Here is a 21,241-nt window from a genome sequence, read left to right as displayed (position 1 = left end):
TCGGCTTGGTATTTCGTGACTGTTCCTTTTTTCTTCTTCTTCTCTCTCTCTCTCTCTCTCTTTTTTTTTTTTTTTTTTTCCTTTCTTTCTTTTTGTGGGATTCTTCAGCTCATGTCCCAGATTTACTATGGTAATTGTGAGAACTTTTTATTCTGAAGAGGTAAATGCAGTATATGCAGGAAATCTCTGCAGTCTACAAAAGGAAATCAAATTTAAAGAGCTACTAACAAAAGGTAGTTTATTTTCAGTTTACTTTTGTCAGTGAGGATGTAGAGCTTCAGTGATGCCCTGAAATGACGGGAATTTTGAATACTTCCTGTTTTTCGTATGGGAGCTTTTCAGAAGAAATGTTGTCAAGCAGTTAAAATAACTAACAATACCATATTTGTTTGCTCTCATTCATTATTAAAAACAAGAACTAAATCACTGAAATTTTCACTTTTGCCACTATTTCCTCTTCCCCCTTGTTTTTTTTTTTTTTTTTTTTTTTTTTTTACATTTTTCTCTGTTATACGTATTATCATACACACGTCTGTCGCCCGTTAGACTGCGCCTCTGCGTCCCCTCCATTTATCATCTTCCCTCCTCCCCCCTCTCCTTGCTTTTGGACCGCGCTGAGCTTTGGTTTTTTAGAATAATGAACCAATGCAGTTTGCAAACACAGGAGGGAACAACTTGAAGCTCACACAGTCCACGATTTGTGTATTGATGAGCTGTTTCACATGTGTTTTGCTTTAGATTAAAAACAAAAATTTCATATTCTAGATCTGCACAAGTTCTGTGCATTTGTTCAATGCAGATGGGCTTTTTTGACAGTTTAGAGTATGCATAGGTCCTTTTAAATGCAAAATTCTTTTTATTTCAAATTCTGGATAATCTTTCATATATGAAAATACTGTTCCATTTTAACCACTAAAGAAGTAGTATAATTTAAGTAATTTTATTTGCATAGGAAAATGATGACATAGATAACTGGAACCTAGAAGTTTTACTGACTGCACTGTATTACACTGAGTTGCTCAGAGAGCGCTTTTGTTTAATACTTCAAGCTAACAGATTTAGGCCATTGCCTTGTGTGCGCTGCATCTTGTTAATACATTATGGGATAACAAAAGCTGTTTCTACAGAGTCTGTGGCCTCTGATTGCTTAAATGAATCAGGTTCCTACTGTTGCCTTTAAAACTTCAGGATTTTACATGTTACTTTAGAGCTTTGAAGGAAGGCTTCAAGTCAGTAGTATGTGCCTTTTGTTTTTATAGGTATCTCCCATCATGTACTAGAATCATAGAATCACAGAATCAGTAAGGTTGGAAGGGACCTCTGGAGATCATCTAGTCCAACCTCCCTGCTCAAGCAGGGTCACCTAGAGCATGTTGTACAGGGTTGCATCCAGGCGGGCCTTGAAAATCTCCACAGAGGAGACTCCACAGCCTCTCTGGGTGACCTGTTCCAGTGCTCCGTCACTCTCACAGTGAAGAAATTCCCCCTCATGGTCAGGTGGAACTTCCTGTGCTTCAATTTCTGCCCATTGCCTCTTGTCCTGTCACACGGGACAACTGAAAAGAGTTTATTCTCGTCCCCTTGACACCCTCCCTTCAGGTACTTGTACACATTGATCAGATCTCCCCTCAGTCTGCTCTTCCCCAGGCTGAAGAGGCCCAGCTCTCGCAGATGTTCCTCGTAGGGCAGGTGTCCCAGCCCTCTGATCATCTTCGTAGCCCTACGCTGGACTCTCTCCAGTAGCTCCATGTCTCTGCTGTACTGGGGAGCCCAGAACTGGACACAGTGATGTCTTCTCATTGAGCTCTAAAAGGAAAATAATTTGTAGCTAACTTTATAAAAGGTATGATATGAAGAGCAGAAGATGCTTGGAGCGTTTCTACCATGTGAGGCGTAGCATGACTTGGTATTACATACTTTAACATCAAGCATGTCCTTGCAGTTATTTTAGATTACTATTACTGATCTATATTTGATAGAAAAATAGGAAAATAAATGTTCCCTTTCTTGGCAGCTAATCGTGCTGGGGATAGAACAAAATGACTCTGTTTATATGGTCAGTTGTCTGTTAGCACATGTAAATACTCGCTTGCCTTCTCCCTTTGATTTGTGTGCTAGGTCTGCACCAGGAAGTTTGGTTTGAAATTAGACTTTTGTATCTCTTTGCTACCTTTTTCATGTTTACTTTTTTTCTTACAGATGCAAATAGTCCATCTGGAAAGGAAGGAAAGCCTATGGAGAATGGTGTCCTTGCAAACGAAGCCCCTGGAAAACTGGTGCATAGGTGTGTAGTATCTCTTCCCCACCCCTCTGCTTTTTACCCAGTTGTGGACAAACAGTACATTGCTGTTCATGGTACTAGTTTATCTGGGAGGAATATTCATCTGTAGCTGCAATAATAACCTGCTCCTTTTTTAGTACATTGGAGTTGGTTGCTTTTCTGCTTAGTTGCTTGATATTTTGTGCTTAGGATTCTTGGCTGACCTTGGAGTTCCTAGTATCAACTAATTGCTGTATGCTATGCAGCTTGTATCCCAGATTGAGCACAGTGTGGGTTATCAGCAATGCGTGTCAAATAGTCTTTCAAATATGCTTGCTCTGAGCTCAGATAGCCAGGTGCTGTGGGTTTGGCTCCCTTAAAAGGAGGAATATTGTATTGACTAGTCCAGTTCTTGTACTCTTCCTGGGATGGCTTCTGCGCTTGATCCTGTCAGATGGGATGCAGGGCTAGATGGAGCTGTGGCCTGAGCTAGTACAGCTGCTCTTATGCTTGAGAGAGGCCAAAGGCGATCATTCTGATTATACCTTCCTAAAACCCCATCTATGCCATATTGTTATGGTACTCTAGAGATGCTGTATTTCTGGGAGCTAATGACTGGTTTAGAATAAATTTGCCCATTTTGATGCTGATGAGAATACCATTTTTGGTATTTAGTATTTGACAGATGCACTGTATATAATGGTAGTGTTTATAAAGGCTGGTATTGGTCTTCACCAAGCAGTTTTTCTTCCTGGAGTCCAATTGCCCAGACTGCTTTGGCTTGCTAGCCTGTCAACCGGTATCTGAAGACAGGTACTTGAGAACTGAACGAAATCAAGGAAGATTAGGAATGTGCAGAATTGGGGGAGAAGGAAAATGAAGGTAACCACTTGCCAGGCAGTGGCTCATTAGGAGACTGATTATCACCAGAGTAGTATAAGTTAGCATCCTGACCTGTTGGCAGGGGCTGTTGAAGTCTGTTTATGAAGTAAGCACCAGGCCTGTGATATACTAAGACTGAAAAATAAGTGTCTTTAAACAGGCAACTCAGTAACTCTTCAACGTACAGCAGCGAGATGGGGAAGTCACAGCACCAGAGCAGCACGGCAGAGCTGCAGAAGCCACTTGCGGAGAAGAATTCCTGGAAGCTGACGGAGGCAGACACTGCACAGACTGGGAGGGTAAGGTTCCTCCCTCCTGTGCACCTTTTCAGCTTCCCAGAAAGCCACGGGACTGAGAACAGTGTAACTTTTGAAGATTGTGGAACTATGCTGAGGAAGGGCTAAGTGGGTTCTCGAGCTCACTGCTTGTTCTGTAGCACTTCATGGACGTGTTGCTGAGCTGTTTGCTCCCAGAGCTGAGCCCCAGATTTGCTTGCAGAAGTGTGTTGACATCAACAGTTCTGTTTCAGATTATGGGCCCAACCACATCAAAGTTTAAAAGAAGACATAAAAGCCTTCTGGCTATTTCTTGGAAAGAGGTTGCAGAGTTCTGACAAATTAAGTGACCTAGTGAAATCTATCCTTCGGTACAAGGAGCTGGAATTGAGTCCATTGAATTTAAGCCAAGTTTCCACTATAGATGAAAACATCTAATCTCAGGGTGCCCAGGGCTTTTCCTGGGAAACCTGAGAGGGAGATATCTGGGAAAATGGCAGTTACATCTCCTAATAAAGTTGCTTGAATTCCCTGCTTAAAGATAGATCAGAGAATACAGGAGCAGGAGTGTTACAGGCTATATAACCTTGTGGTAAAGGAGAGCAGCAATAGTTGGAACTCCTGTTTTTAGCTCTGCTACTGATGCTCTGCGTTACTTCAGGCAGCTCTCTCCTCTCCCTTCCCTTTCCAGAGGAGCCTGCCCTGGAGAGAGGCTGCGTTTGGCACATCTTTGTACAACCCTTTGCAACTCGTGTTACCAAGCACTGACTTTCTAGTGTACAACTGCCATGTGTTTTTTTTATGGCCTGATGGAGGAAATGCTGACTGTAAATAGTGGTTGAAGAAAGGAGAATTGCTGGGTCTGAGGCTTTCTTTTTAACGTGAGTTTTCTTTTCCCCTTTTGTCTTCAGGTAAAGGCTACAGTGTACTGGGACTACATGAAAGCTATTGGACTCTTTATCTCTTTTCTGAGCATCTTTCTCTTTATGTGTAATCACATAGCCTCCCTGGCTTCCAACTACTGGCTAAGTTTATGGACCGATGACCCTGTTATCAATGGGACCCAGCAGTACACAAATGTCAGACTGGGAGTGTATGGAGCATTGGGAATTTCTCAAGGTTTGCTTGGACTTACCTATTTTAAGATTAGCTGGTTTGGATTGTTTCTAATGCTCTGTGGTAACATTGTATCCCTAGAACTAGAGCAAAGGTTTACTAAGGAGTGTGTGGTTGTGTAAGCATTTTTTTTTTAATTGGAAAATTAAAACTTAGTGAACCAACCTGCAAAACTATTCAGTTAGTGAATTTGATTTTCCTTTCTTCATATGGAAACAAAACTGAACAAATGCAGTTGCAGGGTCTTGTGAGCCATGAGTCTAGATAACTTGAAGTTTATCCCAAGAAATGGCTCTTCAGTCTGTTGACAACCCTGAGTTAGTCCCGTTCCTGGGGTCAGTATGTGACAAGATCTTCTGCTGCAGTATGCCCCTTGGAGCCTGGCCGGCCCTCCAGGAAGCACAACTGCAACCTGGCTGAGCTATGTAGGCTGACATTACCTTTGACTATTTGAGGACCCATCCTGGTCAGCATGGAGAGGCCAGCTGCTTTTTGTTATGTGTCTTTTGTTTTGTGGTCAAAGTTTGTTTGACATAAAACCTAACAGCCCAAGCATGGCACTTCAGAATTGCTGTAACAAATCCTGCAATAAGAAATAATAATAAAAAAAATCTTAACACTGAGTGGTGTTTACTCAAGGAACGTGCTCAACTACCTCACAAAACTTTGTAATGGAAAAAACAAATTCTTCCATGAGAGAAGTGTGGTGTTTTTGCTTAAAAAAACCCAAAAAACAAAAAACCTTCTGATTACTTGAGACATATAGTTCGGTTAGTGTAGCTGTAGTGAATGCAAATTCCTGGAATTTTAGTGCTAGAAATATCTGCTAATGTGCTCTAGGTGACCCTGCTTGAGCAGGGAGGTTGGACTAGATGATCTTCAGAGGTCCCTTTCAACCTCAACCATTCTGTGAGTCTGTAATGCTAAATGATGACAGAATGAAGAAAAATGTTTTGTGTGAGAGGTGAGAGCAGAATATATGTATAATATATTTTTCCCACTCCTTCCTTCCTCACCTCTCTGCAGGTATTGCTGTGTTTGGCTACTCGATGATTGTGTCAATAGGGGGAATAATTGCTTCACGACACCTGCACTTTAACCTGCTGCACAACGTCCTCAGGTCTCCAATGAGTTTCTTTGAACGTACACCCAGTGGAAATCTGGTGAATCGTTTCTCTAAGGAAATGGATACCATTGACTCCACCATTCCACCAATTATCAAGATGTTCATGGGATCAACATTTAATGTCATTGGGGCTTGTATCATCATTCTGCTGACCACACCAATAGCTGCTGCTGTTATTCCACCTCTTGGATTTCTCTACCTGATTGTGCAGGTAGGGAGTATTAGCTGGGGCACCTGGGCCAGCACTCACTCTCTCATCTTCTGTTATTTAAGACTGTTCTTTTCTGACTCTGCAGTAGAATGAATTTTAATGTGTTTGACTTGAGAGTCTGTGTTTGACTGGTGTATGGCTTTGTAATTTGGTGAATTTAGCAGTGTTCCCTACCATTGTCAAGTGCGGAAGTCTGACTTCTGTGCAGAAGGTGAACTTTTAATACCTAAGCAGATTTTCTGAAAGTGCCATTAAGATTTTTAGGCAAACTCTATATAGCTTTTTGTTCGCAGCCAAAATATGGAAGATGTGTGTGCTTTTTTAAAGCTTGCTTCTGAACAAAAGAGGCTTATGTGCATGTCTGCCAACGTGCGTGTGCGGTCGGAAAAGTGTTTACAAAGCAAGAGAAGTGATGGCAGCCTTTCACTCTTGTGGAGACAGGGTGCACTTGCTTTGCTTTGCTTTGCTTTGCTTTATTCAGCAGAATTAGTACAGATCTGAGAGAAGAGGCTGCTTTTGACTCTTGAATTAGTGAATCTGTCAGGCTCCAGAAGCAGGTCTTCAGCTTCTTAGTACATGACAAGTTGTGCTTTGTCAGGCACAATCTGGACATAACCATAATTCTGGCTCTTTGATTTACAGAGATTTTATGTGGCCACTTCCCGCCAGCTCAAACGCCTAGAGTCTGTCAGTCGCTCTCCAGTATATTCTCATTTCAATGAAACCCTCCTGGGAGTTAGTGTCATTCGAGCCTTTGAGGAGCAGAAGCGTTTCATACAGCAGAATGACACGAAAGTGGATGAAAATCAGAAAGCTTATTATCCAAGCATTGTTGCAAACAGGTAACAATGGGAAAGAAATATTGAAAGTTATTTACAGGAGAACATGGTTCTGCTGTCTGTGTTCTTTCAGTTGCAGCTCTTTACGTTCTTGTCCAAGGTAAGATGCCGTTGTGGCTGTATCTGTTTCACAGATACTTTGCTTAAACTTGCATGAAGGAATTAAGATTACTTCTAAATTTCTTTTCTTCCCAGGATTTCCTGCCTTACTTCTGGAAAATATATATTTTTTTACAAGTCTTGATTCATTGATTCCCAATATAACCACAGTTACTTTCTGAACTAAGACTGGAATTCATACCCCTGAAAGGCTTATTAATTTTGTACATGTCTAGGTTTGCATGCTGCTGAGGCAGAGCCTTAAATACTTCACAACTCTTGTGTCACTAGCCGTACTCAGATACTATATCATAAATTTTTAAAAAACAGATGCATGGCAGAACACTGGTTAGCCTCTATTCTGATTCTCTGTGGTGAGTTACTAAAAAGATGCGTTACGTTTTTTGTTCTCTTGCAGGTGGCTGGCAGTCCGTCTGGAGTGTGTGGGGAATTGTATAGTCCTCTTTGCAGCATTGTTTGCAGTGATTGCGCGCCACAGGCTTAGTGCAGGACTGGTTGGCCTCTCGGTGTCCTACTCATTGCAGGTATGAAAAAATTCTCTGAATTGTAAGGTTTTATTGGGTGGCCAGAACCTTGCTTAGGCCTTGGAGAGAAAACTAAAGTAAGGAACATTTAAAAAAGAACAGTAATTCCAACATCTTTCCAAATTTTATTTGTAAACTACTGTGTCCTGCCTGTGTGAAGGATGCAGCTCAGAATACTCATCCCATGAATGTAAAAGATGTCCTTTTTTTTTTCTATCCAGCACTGATTAATAAAAACCATATACATTTAATGAACTCAGTGCTTTTGTGGTTTGATTTCATTATTGCAGGGAATGTGTGTTAAATGTAAACTACATGTACATCTTGTTTCTTCTTGCAGATTACAGCATACTTAAATTGGCTGGTTCGTATGTCATCTGAGCTGGAAACCAACATTGTTGCAGTAGAAAGAGTCAAAGAATATGCTGAAATGGAGAAAGAGGTACAGTGAGTTGTCCATCACAGCTAGCGCTTGATGGACGTTTCATTGGACTCATGACCATATCATTTACATGAGGATACATGCAGCCTCCCTGGCTGTATAAGCAGTAGCATAAGGAAGCTCCAGCTCCCTTCACACTTTATCCTTTGTCACCTAGAACATCTTCAGCTGCTACTGAAATGCTTTCCCCCCCTCTGTTAACTCCTCACTAGACAAGCTTATGGTACACAAAATCCATCCTGATGGGGGAAGCAAACAGCCCTTCCTTTCATTAGCTCTGATCAGTGTTCATTTGGACACCTGAGGGAGACCTCTGCTCTGGGTAACCTCAGGTTCCCATGCCACCTACAGCTCACCAGCGTAGTTCAGGCATGCCAGTGTCTGGCTCAGCTTTGAGCTCAGCAATGGAAAGAGAGACCAAAGCTAGCAGTCTGCTGGGGACCCTCTTGGAGCTGGGATACTGATCTCTCCTTCAAGTCTCCAGCACATCCATGTGGCTGTGCACTGCCTTGTGTATGATGAGCGGCGGAAGAGCTCACTCAGTTGAAGCAATGGCAGCTTTCCAAATGGGAGGCCTTTTCCTCCTTGCCAGATAATTCCTTTTGCCCTCCCCAGCACCTTTGGCTCAGTAGTGTCTTGCAGTTTGTCTTGTGTAGAAGTCAGAGCACTGTTCTGCAGCCTAACCCACACTCTGGCTAGTTGGGCTGGAAGGTGCAGATGGACATGTCCTCTGAGCTTTGCAAAAGCAGGAATTTGACATAACAGAGTGCTATGAGTGCTTTCTAGCATCAGGGTTTAACTTACTGGGTAGTTCCTATGGGTGCTTTTGAGGCATGTGCCAATCTTTATACATTTTTATATATGAAATCTGTTGTTATGCCCTGGCTAAGCAGTGGAGCTGTGGAAATACAGGTTTCTTAAGCGTCTAGATTTTATTTATTTAATGTGTGTGTCTTTTTACTCTCAATGTGAGGAAGAAACAAGATTTACTTCTGTTTTGATTCAAATCAGTTAATGACTCATTCGTTTCATCTGCAGTTGTGCTGCGTTTGTAAGTTGTACACTACTAAGGATTTTAATTGCTTTCCTCAAATTCTCTCACAAATACTGAGCTCATGTCCTGTTGAAGGATAAAATGATCAGATATGTTTCTGTGTGGCTCTTCTAGGCTGAATGGAATATTGAACAAACTGCCCCAGCAAGTACTTGGCCTCAGAAGGGGAAGATTGAGTTTCAAGGCTATGGTTTACGTTATCGGGAAGACTTGGATTTGGTTCTGAAAAACATAAATGTTACCATAAATGGGGGTGAGAAGGTAATAAATCTGAATTTGTACCAGAAGATGGTTGTTTATAAGTGTGCATGTATATGCCAAAGAGAGATCTAACACTGTTCTGTAGTGATACTTGAGCCTCAGGAGCTAAAAGAGCTTCTGCAGAAAGAAGATCAAAAGGTCAGGTCAGCAATTAACTGCAAACATGAACCAAAGAAAAGGTTAAGGGATTTTTGGTCTTCTATGTTTGATTCCATATGTCTTTCCAGGCTAATCGAAAACTTGTGGGTGGATTGCTATTCTGATACTGCCTTTTGTGTGTTTTTGTTTGATTGTGGTTTTGTTTTTTTCCTTCTCCATATTCAATGATTTTTTTCTTGCTGTTTGATATACCTCAGTTGGCTATGCTATTTAAGGGCTTGACAGCACAACAAATATAACAACCTTTGGTTTTGTATCTGTTTCATGTAGATTCCTGGAAATACTTTAACTCTTCCCCACTTCCTGTATGTCTTCCCAACAGATAGGAATAGTAGGAAGAACAGGAGCAGGGAAATCCTCTCTTACTTTAGGTTTGTTTCGGATTAATGAAGCAGCTGAAGGAGAAATTATCATCGATGGAATTAATATTGCTAAGATAGGACTACATGACTTGCGGTTCAGGATCACCATCATCCCTCAGGTAGGTGTGAAATACTGCTGTTACTTGAGCTTGTTTTGTAACGATATTGTTCCTGTAATGAACTGGGGAGAGAATATTCCTTTTCTGATCCATGGCTGTGAAAAGTAGACATCTTGCTATGCTCCTTCATGAGCCGGTTGAAATGGGGGTTTTTCCTGGACCAGCTTTAGTTACTTGAGCTGCCTAACAAGTGACAAACAGTTGCTCAGCTGTGACTGGGCTGAGTGTTGTGGAAGCAAAGCTTTGGCCTTTGGACTTGGGGCTTTTGTCAGCACTCCATGGTGTCCTTAGATGCTCTGGATGCCTCAGCCTGAGAGGAGATCCTATCTCAGCTGCATACCTGCTCAGGGATCCCTTTGTAAGCTGGGACCAGTTGCTCTTCTGGCCAGTAGAGGGGAAATAAAGTCTGAGTAGAGTCACTTGCAGGAACCCTCAGTGGAAGTGTTCTGGAGATCAGTTTCCTCTGTGATTTTAGGTCGTTCCTTTCTTTTTAGAAACTGAATGAAGTTATTGTGTAGTCCAGTTCTGAGGGTTTGGGATGCTGAGTTAATATTTCAGGCTTGATACATGCTCTGTACAAAGTGCTCTGAACTTGGGAGGGTGTCCTGAGTGGGGTATGCAGCAACCTTCACTTGCAGAAACCTACATGTAGCCTCCTGGTTTAGTCCAGCAATTGTGTGTTCAACAGTTCAAAGCATTTGGAAATGTGGCTTTTCAAGTGTTGGGCCCGCAATCTCCTGCCTTGTCATTTTTATTGTATAGCCTTTATTGCCTGCCTGCTCTGATTCAAAATAAAACCCTAAAATGTTTATATAAATCACACTTGCAGCAAGCTGGCAAAAACAGGTGAACACGTAAGAGGTTCTGCATACTGCTTCTCTTTGAAGTCTTTGGGATGACTTCGCTTTCTCCTTTTGATCACTTGACACAGTAGAGTCAAACTAATGCAAAAACTATTTTCAAAGCAATATTTCTTCAAATCAAAGAAGAAAAAGAAGAAAAAATACATTGATTTCATTAATACTGTACTGGGAATGCCTGTTTTTTCACTCAGTAGCTCAGTAAAAATAGCTGGCTGGTTTTCTTCTGAATTGGCAAATTAGTGACTCATGGAAAGGTCTGAAGTGCCAGAATATGCAGAAAACAGAGGTCAGGCCTGTAGAGGTGTAAGGAATATAAGAGAGGAAAAATAACTTGCTGTTATTGGGGGGGGGAATGATGTCTTACTCCTAAATTGAGTAAACTGGCTTTCTTGTAACTGCAGCTGGCCATGTTTTCCTTTCGCTATCTAGAATGTATTTTGGAAGCATTTGCCATGTTCTGTGCACATTGCTGATTGATTACCTCTTTCTGGAACTAGGATCCAGTATTGTTTTCTGGAACTCTGCGTATGAATCTTGATCCTTTTGACCAACACACTGATGAAGACATTTGGAGGTCTTTGGAATTGGCTCATTTGAAAAATTTTGTATCATCTCTCCCTGATAAACTCAATCACGAGTGTGCTGAAGGTGGAGAGAATCTCAGGTACATAAACAAAGTTTGCTTGTGAAAATTACCTTAAGAACTAAATAAGAATTGGACATGTGTGCCTACCCTGTGCCCTCCCATCTGCAACTATTTCAGGCTTCATTTTAGATTTTCCTTGCAGAGTTACGTGTACTGTAAAATAACTACTTCCAGAAACTTTAGAGCCCATTTGGGACAATACGAACATACACTAACTTTAGTGTATTTAATATAATTTAAGAAATACTTAGAAAATGCTGCTAGGTTAAGCTTCCCAGGTGAGGCAATCTTGGAGAGATTTTAGTAACAGCAGCCTGCTATTTATAGCAGATGCTCTGAACTTACTGTGGCTCTTGCCCAACAGATACAGTTTTCCTATGGGAGTTGTTAGCTTGTTTTTTGCAGCATAAGAGGGAGAAGTGTTCAGTCTGCAGAACCCATTTAAAGACTAATCCTCAACACTGCATTAATTCAGTGCTCCAGTTTGCTGTAGTCATGCTGGAACCATTTGTAACATGTTTTCTTTTATTACATTGCCTAAGTTTCTTTCTGACAGAGATGGTGCAGTTAGGGATGCTGTTACATACTTTACAGGGGAGCAGTAAGAAAGACCTTATCTATTTTGCTGGATTTTTGGTTCCTATTCTTTTTGGTAGAGATCTTATAAGAAATTGCTAGGCTTTGGAATGAAATACTGCAAAATTGTGATTTTTTTTTCTTCTTTTTTTATTCTTTTGGGCCTTCTGCATAGTGTGGGACAACGCCAGCTGGTGTGCCTGGCTCGGGCTCTGCTCAGAAAGTCTAAAATCCTGGTTCTAGATGAGGCCACAGCTGCTGTTGATCTCGAGACGGATAACCTTATACAGTCAACAATAAAGTCTCAGTTTGAAGAATGTACTGTTTTAACTATAGCACATCGCCTAAACACAATTATGGACTACACAAGGTAAAATAATACCATTTCTATTTTGAGAAGTGGTGTATGTGACTCATATTGTTCTCTGCTTAATTGAGCATGTTTGTTAGCTAACTGTGGACTACTGCATTCTTACCCATTGGTTGGGTAGTGCGTATTCGCTGCAGCTTATGGTGGCTGTGCTTGGCCTCAGGGGCTGCTCCAATCCCTCTGTCACACTGCTGTCATGCCAGTACTACCCAGACAGACTAGGAAGGGGAGGGAGGCCAGGGAGACAGCAAGAGTCTGTTGCTGGGTCTTGCTCTAATACAGGTTTAGGCACAGCTGGAAAAGGCATTAGAGCTTTAGGGAGCACGTACACTACACTAGGCCCAGGCAATGAAAGGAGACAGAGGGGCAGGTCTCAACGTGGTTCAGGGCAGTTCCTTCCCCCCCCGCCCCAATTTCATTTTTTAACTCTTTTGTCCTTTTTATCACAGAGTGGCAGAGAGCAAAGTGACCAGTGATAAGATGTTTTGTCTGCTTTTGTAGACTTGTGTTTATACTGTCAATGGTGGAAGATAAGAGAGGAGTGTTGCCTGCTTCAGATCCACAGGAGTCCTTTCCTCAGATTAACACCTAGTTAAATGCATCAGCCAGTAGCACTATGCAGCAGCACCTGCTAAGGAGCTTTGCCAGCATCTCTGCAGTGCCTTGTTGGTTGATGGAGGTAGCTGAAGGCAATGTTTTAACTGTGAACTGACTTATGACTTGCTTTTCCAGCCTTCCTAATTACAGTTGCATGATTACTTAGCACAAGCTATATGTATTTGTTAGTGGGTACTGTATAACCAGTTAGTGTAGTGCAAAATTGAGGGAGCCTTACCCGAAATTTAACAAGGTCGTAGGGGTTCTCACGTAGCTTGACAGTAAGTATGGCCCTGTAGTTTCTGGTTGGCTCAGACCATAGTCAGAGCAGTGTCATGTGTTTACCTGCAAACAGTTGAATAAACACTTGCTTCTTAAAAAACAGACCAGACAGACCATCTGCAATGAGATCAGCAAGGACAGAGGTGAAACCTTCTGTTCGTTCATATAGTCTGAACTATCTTTCTTTGCAGATAATGACTGTGCTGCAGTCAGTTTCTGTGTCCACGTATAAATCTGTACTCACTGGCATTCTAGATTGATCTTGTTGTGAACATTTTTTTTTTCTTCTCCCCTCCCTCCTTGTTTTACAGAGTTCTAGTCCTTGAAAGAGGTGAAGTTGTGGAGTGCGGTAGCCCAGACAACTTACTTCAGAAAAAAGGCATTTTCTATAGTATGGCCAAAGATTCAGGCTTGGTGTAGGATTTGAATTTGTTTTGTTTGCCTGAGGAAGAGGAAGGCGATAAATTCAGAGAACTGTAGCTTTGACTGGGCTGGTGCGAACCATGCTGTTCGGGCTCAGACCTCATGAAGTCAGCCAGACCATGAAGATGGAGGTAACAGAAAAATGCAATATCTTTTTCTTGTTTGTTTTTTCTTCTTAGTATTGATTTAGCAAGCCTGCTTTAGGAGAGGCACATATACTGGCTGGAACACTTTAGAGACATACATTAATTTTTGTCTGAAATCTGTCATACTATGCTTTAAATGTATGTTGAAGTGATTCATCAGAGAAGTTCAGAACAACTTTCTCCTTTTCATCTGCTCTTATGTTCTGAACCCCCCTTTTTTGTTTAAAATATTTTGCAAAGCCTAGTTATTTGCTTGTTCGCTGATTTCTCATTTGATGAGCCATCTATTGTGGGATGTATTTGGAACATTTTGTGGCATAAAGTACTATAGTCCAAAGATTTTTTTCTTGTGAAATAATGCGTGTGCCAGATTTTCTCATTACAGCATTTACTGTACATGGTTAATGCTTTTACGCATTCTCCTAAAGGTTTCATATGTGTTTACAGTACATAGCAGCAAGTTCACTGTAAGGTGTCAGTAGTGCTGAGGTGAAAAAGCACAGTCAACTTCAAAACAGTATTTAAGCACGTCTGGAATGACAGTCACTCCAAAACCAAATTCTTGCAGCAGCTGGAGTGTTGCAGTATGAAGTACCTGATTTTACACCTGGTTCACTCAGGAATTCGGACTTGCATGGAGAATCCTGGTTATGTCTGTGGGGACAAGGCTTAGAAGCGAGAATTTGTCTGAGCAAAGATTGCAGACTGAGTTCCAATGTAATATTGATTGTAATACCCTTGACTTGGGCAGGTCTGTACTTTAGTAGCAGCTCTGCCTCATCAAGGACCATTAGCCTTATAACAAAGAAACATGCCCTTCATGCTGCTGCTGACTCTTAAATCTTGTGGGAAAATGTTTTGTTAAAGTTTAAAAAGAAAAATAATCTTTGTTTTACTGTTTTTAAAGTTGTGTGTGTTAGAGGGGTCCAATAATTCAAATACCCATGGAGTCTGGTTTTCAAGATCTTTTTGTTGAATGTTCATTTTTCTGTTGGAAGGAAAAACAGTTGCATTTCTCATGTTCTTAACGGTCTTATTTTGAAAGAAATTGTTGGAAGAAGGCAAACTGAGTCAGATGGATCCAAACATTCAGCACTCTGAGAACGTGGACTTCTGTGAATAATGTTGCTGACTAGACAATTGTTTTCTCTTTAGAGTAAAGCTATTTATTTTTTTTCTGTAAATTATAACTCTCTGAAATTGAATAGACTGAAATTTTCTTTGGTATTTTTTGTAATGACAATATTGGAAATACAAATATTTGCAAAGAACTTGCAGTAAAAAAAAATGGTTTGAATGATAACGTAACCTGTAACCTTTGTTTTTATTTGACAAAGTCAGAGCTTCTGCAGTCCTTTTTTTTTCTTTTTTTTTCTTGAAAACAGAAATTATTGGAGGAGTCACTTCAGAAGAACTACTGAGATTAGCCAGACCGCCAGGCGTTGTCTGGGAGAAATCTTGAGGGCAAATACCCATGTGCTATGGGAGGGGTTGATCACATCTCTTGGTTTATCCTGCCATTTGAGTCATGTAGCTCGCTGAGGGGGCAGAACATGAAGATGAATCGCTGGAGCAGGATTCAGTGGAGCTGTGGAGAGGATGTTTTGCCTTCGCTGTGCTGTCTAGCTCCTGTGTGTCACCATGGGCAAGGAGTGGTTTGGGAGCTGGGGGAGAAGTGGTTGGTTTTGTGGATGTGTGGGTTTATTTTCATGTTGTTGTCATCTCCACCTTACACTTGTACAGCACTATAGTAGAAATACTGGAGCAAATCCTTAGCCAGGAATGGAGTGCAGAGCAGAAAATGAAATTTGCTTCAGACTGGTAAGATGAGTGGCTGGTATCATTTTACTCAGATGCATTAAAACAGAGGAGACGGACGTATCTGTAGAACAGACCCAGAGGAGCAGTGGGAAGTACCAGCTTGAGACCCTTCCCACTTGGGCACAGGCTTTCTCCTACTGGTTGTTACATTGCAGCTATGAAGAACCAAGATGCCTTTACAATCTCTCCCCTTCCAGCTACTCCTAGGAGAGCCCTGGGAAGGGAAGAGAGGCCACTTGCATTGCCCTACTCAGTCAGCAAACCACCTTGTGCTCCTGTTATCCCTGACTTACTCCTCGAGGCAGAGCTGCAGAAACGTCCTGTGATGAAATGCAGATTAGATTTCAAATAGCTGTGAAAAGCTGGTGGGTTTAGTGCAGCTTATTACTGAGGTAGTATATCTGCATGTACTCTCCAGGTCTGGGCTTGAGCTCTGAAAACTTTCATTGGTCCAGGGTCTTGCTGGGTCCAGTTACCACTTCCAGTGAAGTTTCCAATGTAATCCATAAAATCTGTATGTGACCAATCATCATGTGAGCTTCAGAGAGGGAAGAAGCTTATGCACTTAAAATCGGGGATACATTTTAAAAAGTGTGTGAATAATAGTAACATCTTAGAGTTGTCTGCATAGGACATACAGTCCAAGGAAGTTGTGTTACTAGAGGTCTGTCTTCAGTGGAAACTGATTTTAGATTAGAGAAAAGGATGCTTTCCACTGTATGCCAATTAAGTGAGATTTACAAGCTTTAACATGCTCATGTGAATAAGTCCTTTGCAAACAGTGGAACTGCCCTTATAGAGTGTGATCTGTAAGCTCGCAGAGTTGTGCTTCTTTGTGATAAAGTGTTTGCAGTGGAGTTGTCTATGTAGGAATCTTTTAAAAACGCATTTGCTGTCTTGGAATGGGTACGCTCAAAGGTCACTGGATCTTCTCCCTCCTGTTCCTGGACTGTTTGGGAGCATTCAGAGAACTGCATGTCCAAAACACTGCCTGTATTCTGCAGGATAACCTACATACAGTGCAATAAGAGGTCAGAGGGCAGCTCTTTCTGTGTGTCTTGGTCTTGTTCTTTTTCAAGGATGTGGTTGTTAATGTGCATCGTGTTCCTCAGTTTTATGTATTTGTACACTGGTAGCACAAGTTGTTCTGTCCCAGCTTTGGTGTAGGTACTCCTTTCCATCTGACTTACATACCAATAAGAGCTTTTGGCTGTTGTTGAATTTATTTGTAATCCCAATTCCAAATGTCTGTCCCATAAAAATGATTAATATCTTGTTTGAGTGTAACTTGAAGAAAAATGTTATGCGTGATGAGTCTGAATTGGTCTTCACTGCATAGGTGGTTGTGAACACACAGCTTTCTTCCCCATCCCCACAGAAGCTTTCTATAGGAGCAGTGTTGTGTGGTCTTTGGGGTGCCTTAAGGTAGAAGCAAGGTAGCTATGACAGATACTCTTTTAGCAAGAAAAGAGAGGGCAGTATACTCATCCCTTCATGTACTGCTGTTGGGACTGATTGCAAAAAATGATACAGCTTGCTGCAAGCCAAAGTATTGGAATCTGGCCCATGTTTAAGTTGATTTTCCTTATTTAATCTGTTTTCTTCTTTCATTAATGTGTGTTTGGACTGAATACTTGGAGCATTTTCAACCCTTTTGAATAGGTGAAACGTACACAAAGGCCTGTGGACGCCAATACAAAGGAGTCTGGTGCCATCCAGTAGAGAGAGATCAGTGATTCCAAGGCCCAGGGCAGCAACGAGCCTCACCTCCAGCTGCTAATAAAAAGCCCTAGTAAATTCAGGGGATTGCGCTTCCAGCAGCTGAGGACAGAGCCATGTAGGAGTCATCTATTTTGTTTGCTTGCCTTGATGTCAGATACTTTCATTTATGCAGCAAAACTTAAGATCAGCTCTGAAAGAAGCCATCTGGGACAAGAGGCGGGAACCAGAGGGAGAATGTGCATTAAAGTGAGTAGCTTGGTCTTTGAAGCTGGGCACCTTCACCCAACTACTAGATAACAAGGAACGTTCTAGATGTATCTAGACTTGCTAGATATTTGTGTTAAGTGTATTTTGTGCACAATCTGCCAAATGCCTGTCAGGCTCGACTATAACCTGATGTTTTAAGTGGCCAGACTTACTGTGACATATTATCTTTGGTATCATCTAGAGCAAGGCTATGCCTTGCTCCAATTTATCCTATTCTCTCTGGTAGAGAAGCCACTTTTTCCAACCTTTTGAAATGTCCTTATCTTTCAAGGCAATGCTCTTACCCCTCTACAAAACCACATTTTTCTGATCTGTTCCTCTGGGCCTGCTCATTAAAGATGCTGAGAATCCCCTTCTTCACTTAGAACCAGTTCAGCTCCTGCTGTGCCATGTTCCATCTTATGGTTATAGTACGTGGGCCACTGGACATGAAGACAATTTTATCTGCAGCCCACATGAAGTTACTGCTACTATTATTAATATATATGTTAATATTTGTATTTATAATATTACTACTTACGAAAGTAGAAGAAAGCTGCTCAATTTACTAAATTTTTATGCATGTTGATATATCCTGGCTGACTGATCACTTGGTGGACATGAGGTGGAAGATGTTTAGCATCTGGAAGAGCTGATTCTGCTGAAAAAATATTGATTAGGATTTTCAGGAGATCTGCAAATAACATCCTGTTCTTGACATAGTTGAACAGACCTAACTGATGCTGTTTCCAGCCCTCTGAGGCATCTGTGACATCTTTCACTGACTTGACCAAAATGAAGCACAGAAATGAATATGTCCTCAATCACTGAAGGCTTTCAAATTTTGGCATTTCTGTGCATTTAGAGACCATCTAGAGGACCAGGAGCAGGTCATACAAACTACATATTTGGCAAGAACCTGATGTAAATCAGTGCCTGACACTGCATTGATTTTCATTTTCTGGCTTCGGCGATTTTAATGTTGCCTTATTGGTAATTGTGGGAAAAGTTTTTGGGGTGGTTTATATTATATATATATATACACATACATACATATATATATATATATATATATACACACATATATATATATTGGGCAGTTTTCTCTTGTATATGCTGTGTTTTCTTTGTTTGAGATAGCCCTCAATTGAGGAAAAAGAGGGGGGGAAAAAGGAAAAAAAGAAAAAACATTAGTTAATCTGGAACTGGAAGCCCCAACTCTGCTGTCCAGATCAGACCGAGAACTGGAGCAGTGAATGCTTTATGGCTCGAATTAAGCTCTTGACCTCATTTCATGTAATTGCTTAGAAGTCCTGCGCTGGCTCAGCTGGTGGAGAGAGGGCATCTTAGGACCGGGTGGTTTTGTGGGGATGAAGTAAGGCAGCAGTGAGTTGCTTGGGTCCGTGCAGGCTGTTCCTCAGTGCTGTGGTGGTCTCTGCTGCACGAGTACGTGGGGTGGAGGGGAAGCATCTAGGGGAGGGCTGGGCTCTTGCAGGAGCTGGGCAGCAGCGAGGCTCCCTGGCCGGGGCCGGCCGGGCTGGGCTGTCCAGCTACGGTGTGCCTCTGCCTCCCGACTCAGGCAAGGGCATAGCCTAGGGGCTGAGGATGGCAGGAAATAGGTGTTTTGCCATAGAAATGCTGGGGACACCATGTGTTCTTGCTGAGGTCTAGGTTTCTCTGTCTAGAGTCATCACTGGAGCTGCCGTGACCTACAGCGAAACATTTGTTTTGCTCAGAAGGCAAAAATAGACTTGGAAAGCCACGAAGATGTCAATAAACTGCATTTAGTTTTACTTGGAATTTGAGCTGGTGGCTCACACTGAACTAGCGTAGCTGCTGTGTGCGCGCTGCACTCTGTGCTGCACACTATCCGACTGAAATGCTAATCAGGGCTGCAGAAGGGCAGGTATGACAAGTCCAGGTCCTTCTCTTGATCAGCTTTATACATTCAGATAATTGGAGATGTTAAACAGACTTCTAATTCTTAATATTTCATATTTTTTCAGAGCAACTTACAAAACAGGTAATACAGAGTTTTGAACATGGTCATAGTTACCACATCTGGTAACTACGTAATTCTACCAAGTAGCCTAACCTAGGAAAAAAGGCATCTTCGCAAAGACCCAGCAGGCCTGTCCTCTTGAACCTTCTTTTGTGTTTTTTAAGATTTCAAGTCAGGATGAAATCTCAAAAGTTAACACTTCTATATGTTTGCTTTGGCCAACTTCTTAGCTAACTTGTGATGCCTGTTAGCTTTTGTGTGAGAGACCTGAGGTCCTGATCTCTCACTTAGGTTACTGCTTAGACATAGGGACTGCACTGCCCAGAACACTGTTCCTGTGTCGGACGCAATTTTGAGAATCCCTTTTGTTTTGCCCTTTCAGCACAGCTTGACACTTGAATGCTGATGGTGTTTTTGCTTGCTGTTACGTTGTGCAAGCCAACACAAAAGTGTGCCCTTTCGAAGACTTCCACTGTGAAAGTGTGTTTCTTTTCTCCTCCTGTTGCCTTCTCTCTTCATTACCAACTTAACAGAAAGTGAGCTTTCAAAAGATGTTATTTTTTGGCATACCATAATCTCCGCTATGTCTGTTTCAGAATTACCCAGCAAATCAGGCACTTCTCTTGCTCTTTGACCTCAGTTAAATAACTAAAAAACCAAACCAAACCAAACCAAAACAAAACTCTCTTATTTTTAAACACAGTTTAAAACATGATTTTGAGATCCACTAATAAATCTTTAAGATACTCATATTCTGTTTGAAATTTTTTTTCTATTTGAGATACTTTGTTTAACCACAAAAAACGTTTAGGGAAAAAAATCAGAAAAAACCCTTTTCCCTAGTATTTTAGCACAAGTAAGGCAGCAGGCATTGGGCTTAAGATCTTAGGCACCTGTTCAGCAGAAACTGTGAACTGCTCGTAACATGGGTGAAGAAGCTTCTAAACAGCTAGTGGAGAAGCAGCTGCTGGTTTGGCTAGTCTGGGTTGACACATCCCCTTCACTATTTTTTAGTTTTATATTATAAGTTTACTCTAACTTACTAGAGAGAGCTATTTTAGTACTTTGTTTTGCTTTAATTTCAGCCTCCCAGAAGATGGAAAGTCACGATGAACGTCAGTATCTCACGGTGTGATTTATTTGTTGCCTTTTCTTGTTGCGTTCCTGCGGCGGGTCGCGAGGACAGCTCTGACGGCCGATTCCCCGCACTGTGCAGAGGCTTTGCTTTGGGGGGCTGTTTCAGTTTGTTACCTGCACCAAGCCAGAGACTCTGCTGTTCCAGGGCACTTGCACTCTCTGCTGACAAGGGAAAGGCTCGAAGGGGGAGCGAGTGCGATGAGGTCAGTGCCTTGCCTGAGAGCACACAGCAGGCCAGGGGAAAACTGGGAACAAACGAGGTAAGTGCCTGCTGCCTCCACACAGAATCACAGAATCACTAAGGTTGGAAGGGACCTCTGGAGATCATCTAGTCCAACCTCCCTGCTTGGCAGGGTCTCGTAGAGCATGTCTGCTGGACTGTCATGCTGCAGGCGATACGCTGGATCACAGGAAGGTGCTTTCTACCAGGCAAATTCTTTGTGACAAAATCAGTTTGGAAATGGGTGCTGGAGTTTGGACCAGCTTGGCTGTGACCGTGGTGACTGCCTGGCTTTCAGCAGCGCAGCTCCAAGTGCTCCGGCAGGATGAATGGCTCCTGCTGCCTGGTCCCAGCCCAGTTGTTCTCATCTGCACCAACAAGCCAGTGTATATGCTGCCTCTTGTCCTTGCAGACAATTTGTCGGCCTTCCAAACTGCACG

At 42.0% G+C, this 21,241-nt stretch overlaps 1 protein-coding gene across 1 annotated transcript in view; it reads left to right on the top strand.

Annotated features, from left to right (window-relative positions):
- The window catches only part of LOC146601685 (multidrug resistance-associated protein 1), a gene marked incomplete at its 5' end in the record, with an annotated part of 55,263 nt that extends 41,252 nt beyond the window's left edge, over nt 1–14,011 (top strand). Inside the window, 12 exons of the mRNA XM_085300658.1 lie at nt 2,200–2,284; nt 3,303–3,441; nt 4,329–4,536; nt 5,560–5,870; nt 6,513–6,712; nt 7,227–7,353; nt 7,694–7,795; nt 8,964–9,110; nt 9,592–9,750; nt 11,111–11,277; nt 12,011–12,205; nt 13,396–14,011. Of these exons, the coding sequence (XP_085156784.1) occupies nt 2,200–2,284; nt 3,303–3,441; nt 4,329–4,536; nt 5,560–5,870; nt 6,513–6,712; nt 7,227–7,353; nt 7,694–7,795; nt 8,964–9,110; nt 9,592–9,750; nt 11,111–11,277; nt 12,011–12,205; nt 13,396–13,504 (1,949 nt within the window). The remainder of the gene's footprint in view (nt 1–2,199; nt 2,285–3,302; nt 3,442–4,328; nt 4,537–5,559; nt 5,871–6,512; nt 6,713–7,226; nt 7,354–7,693; nt 7,796–8,963; nt 9,111–9,591; nt 9,751–11,110; nt 11,278–12,010; nt 12,206–13,395) is intronic.
- Between the last annotated feature and the right edge of the window lie 7,230 nt (nt 14,012–21,241).

This window comes from Rhea americana, unplaced genomic scaffold (assembly GCF_003343005.1).
Source record: "Rhea americana isolate MKP2758 unplaced genomic scaffold, rheAme1 scaffold_10, whole genome shotgun sequence".
Classification (NCBI taxonomy): domain Eukaryota; kingdom Metazoa; phylum Chordata; class Aves; order Rheiformes; family Rheidae; genus Rhea; species Rhea americana.
This window is presented reverse-complemented; position numbering and strand designations above follow the sequence as displayed.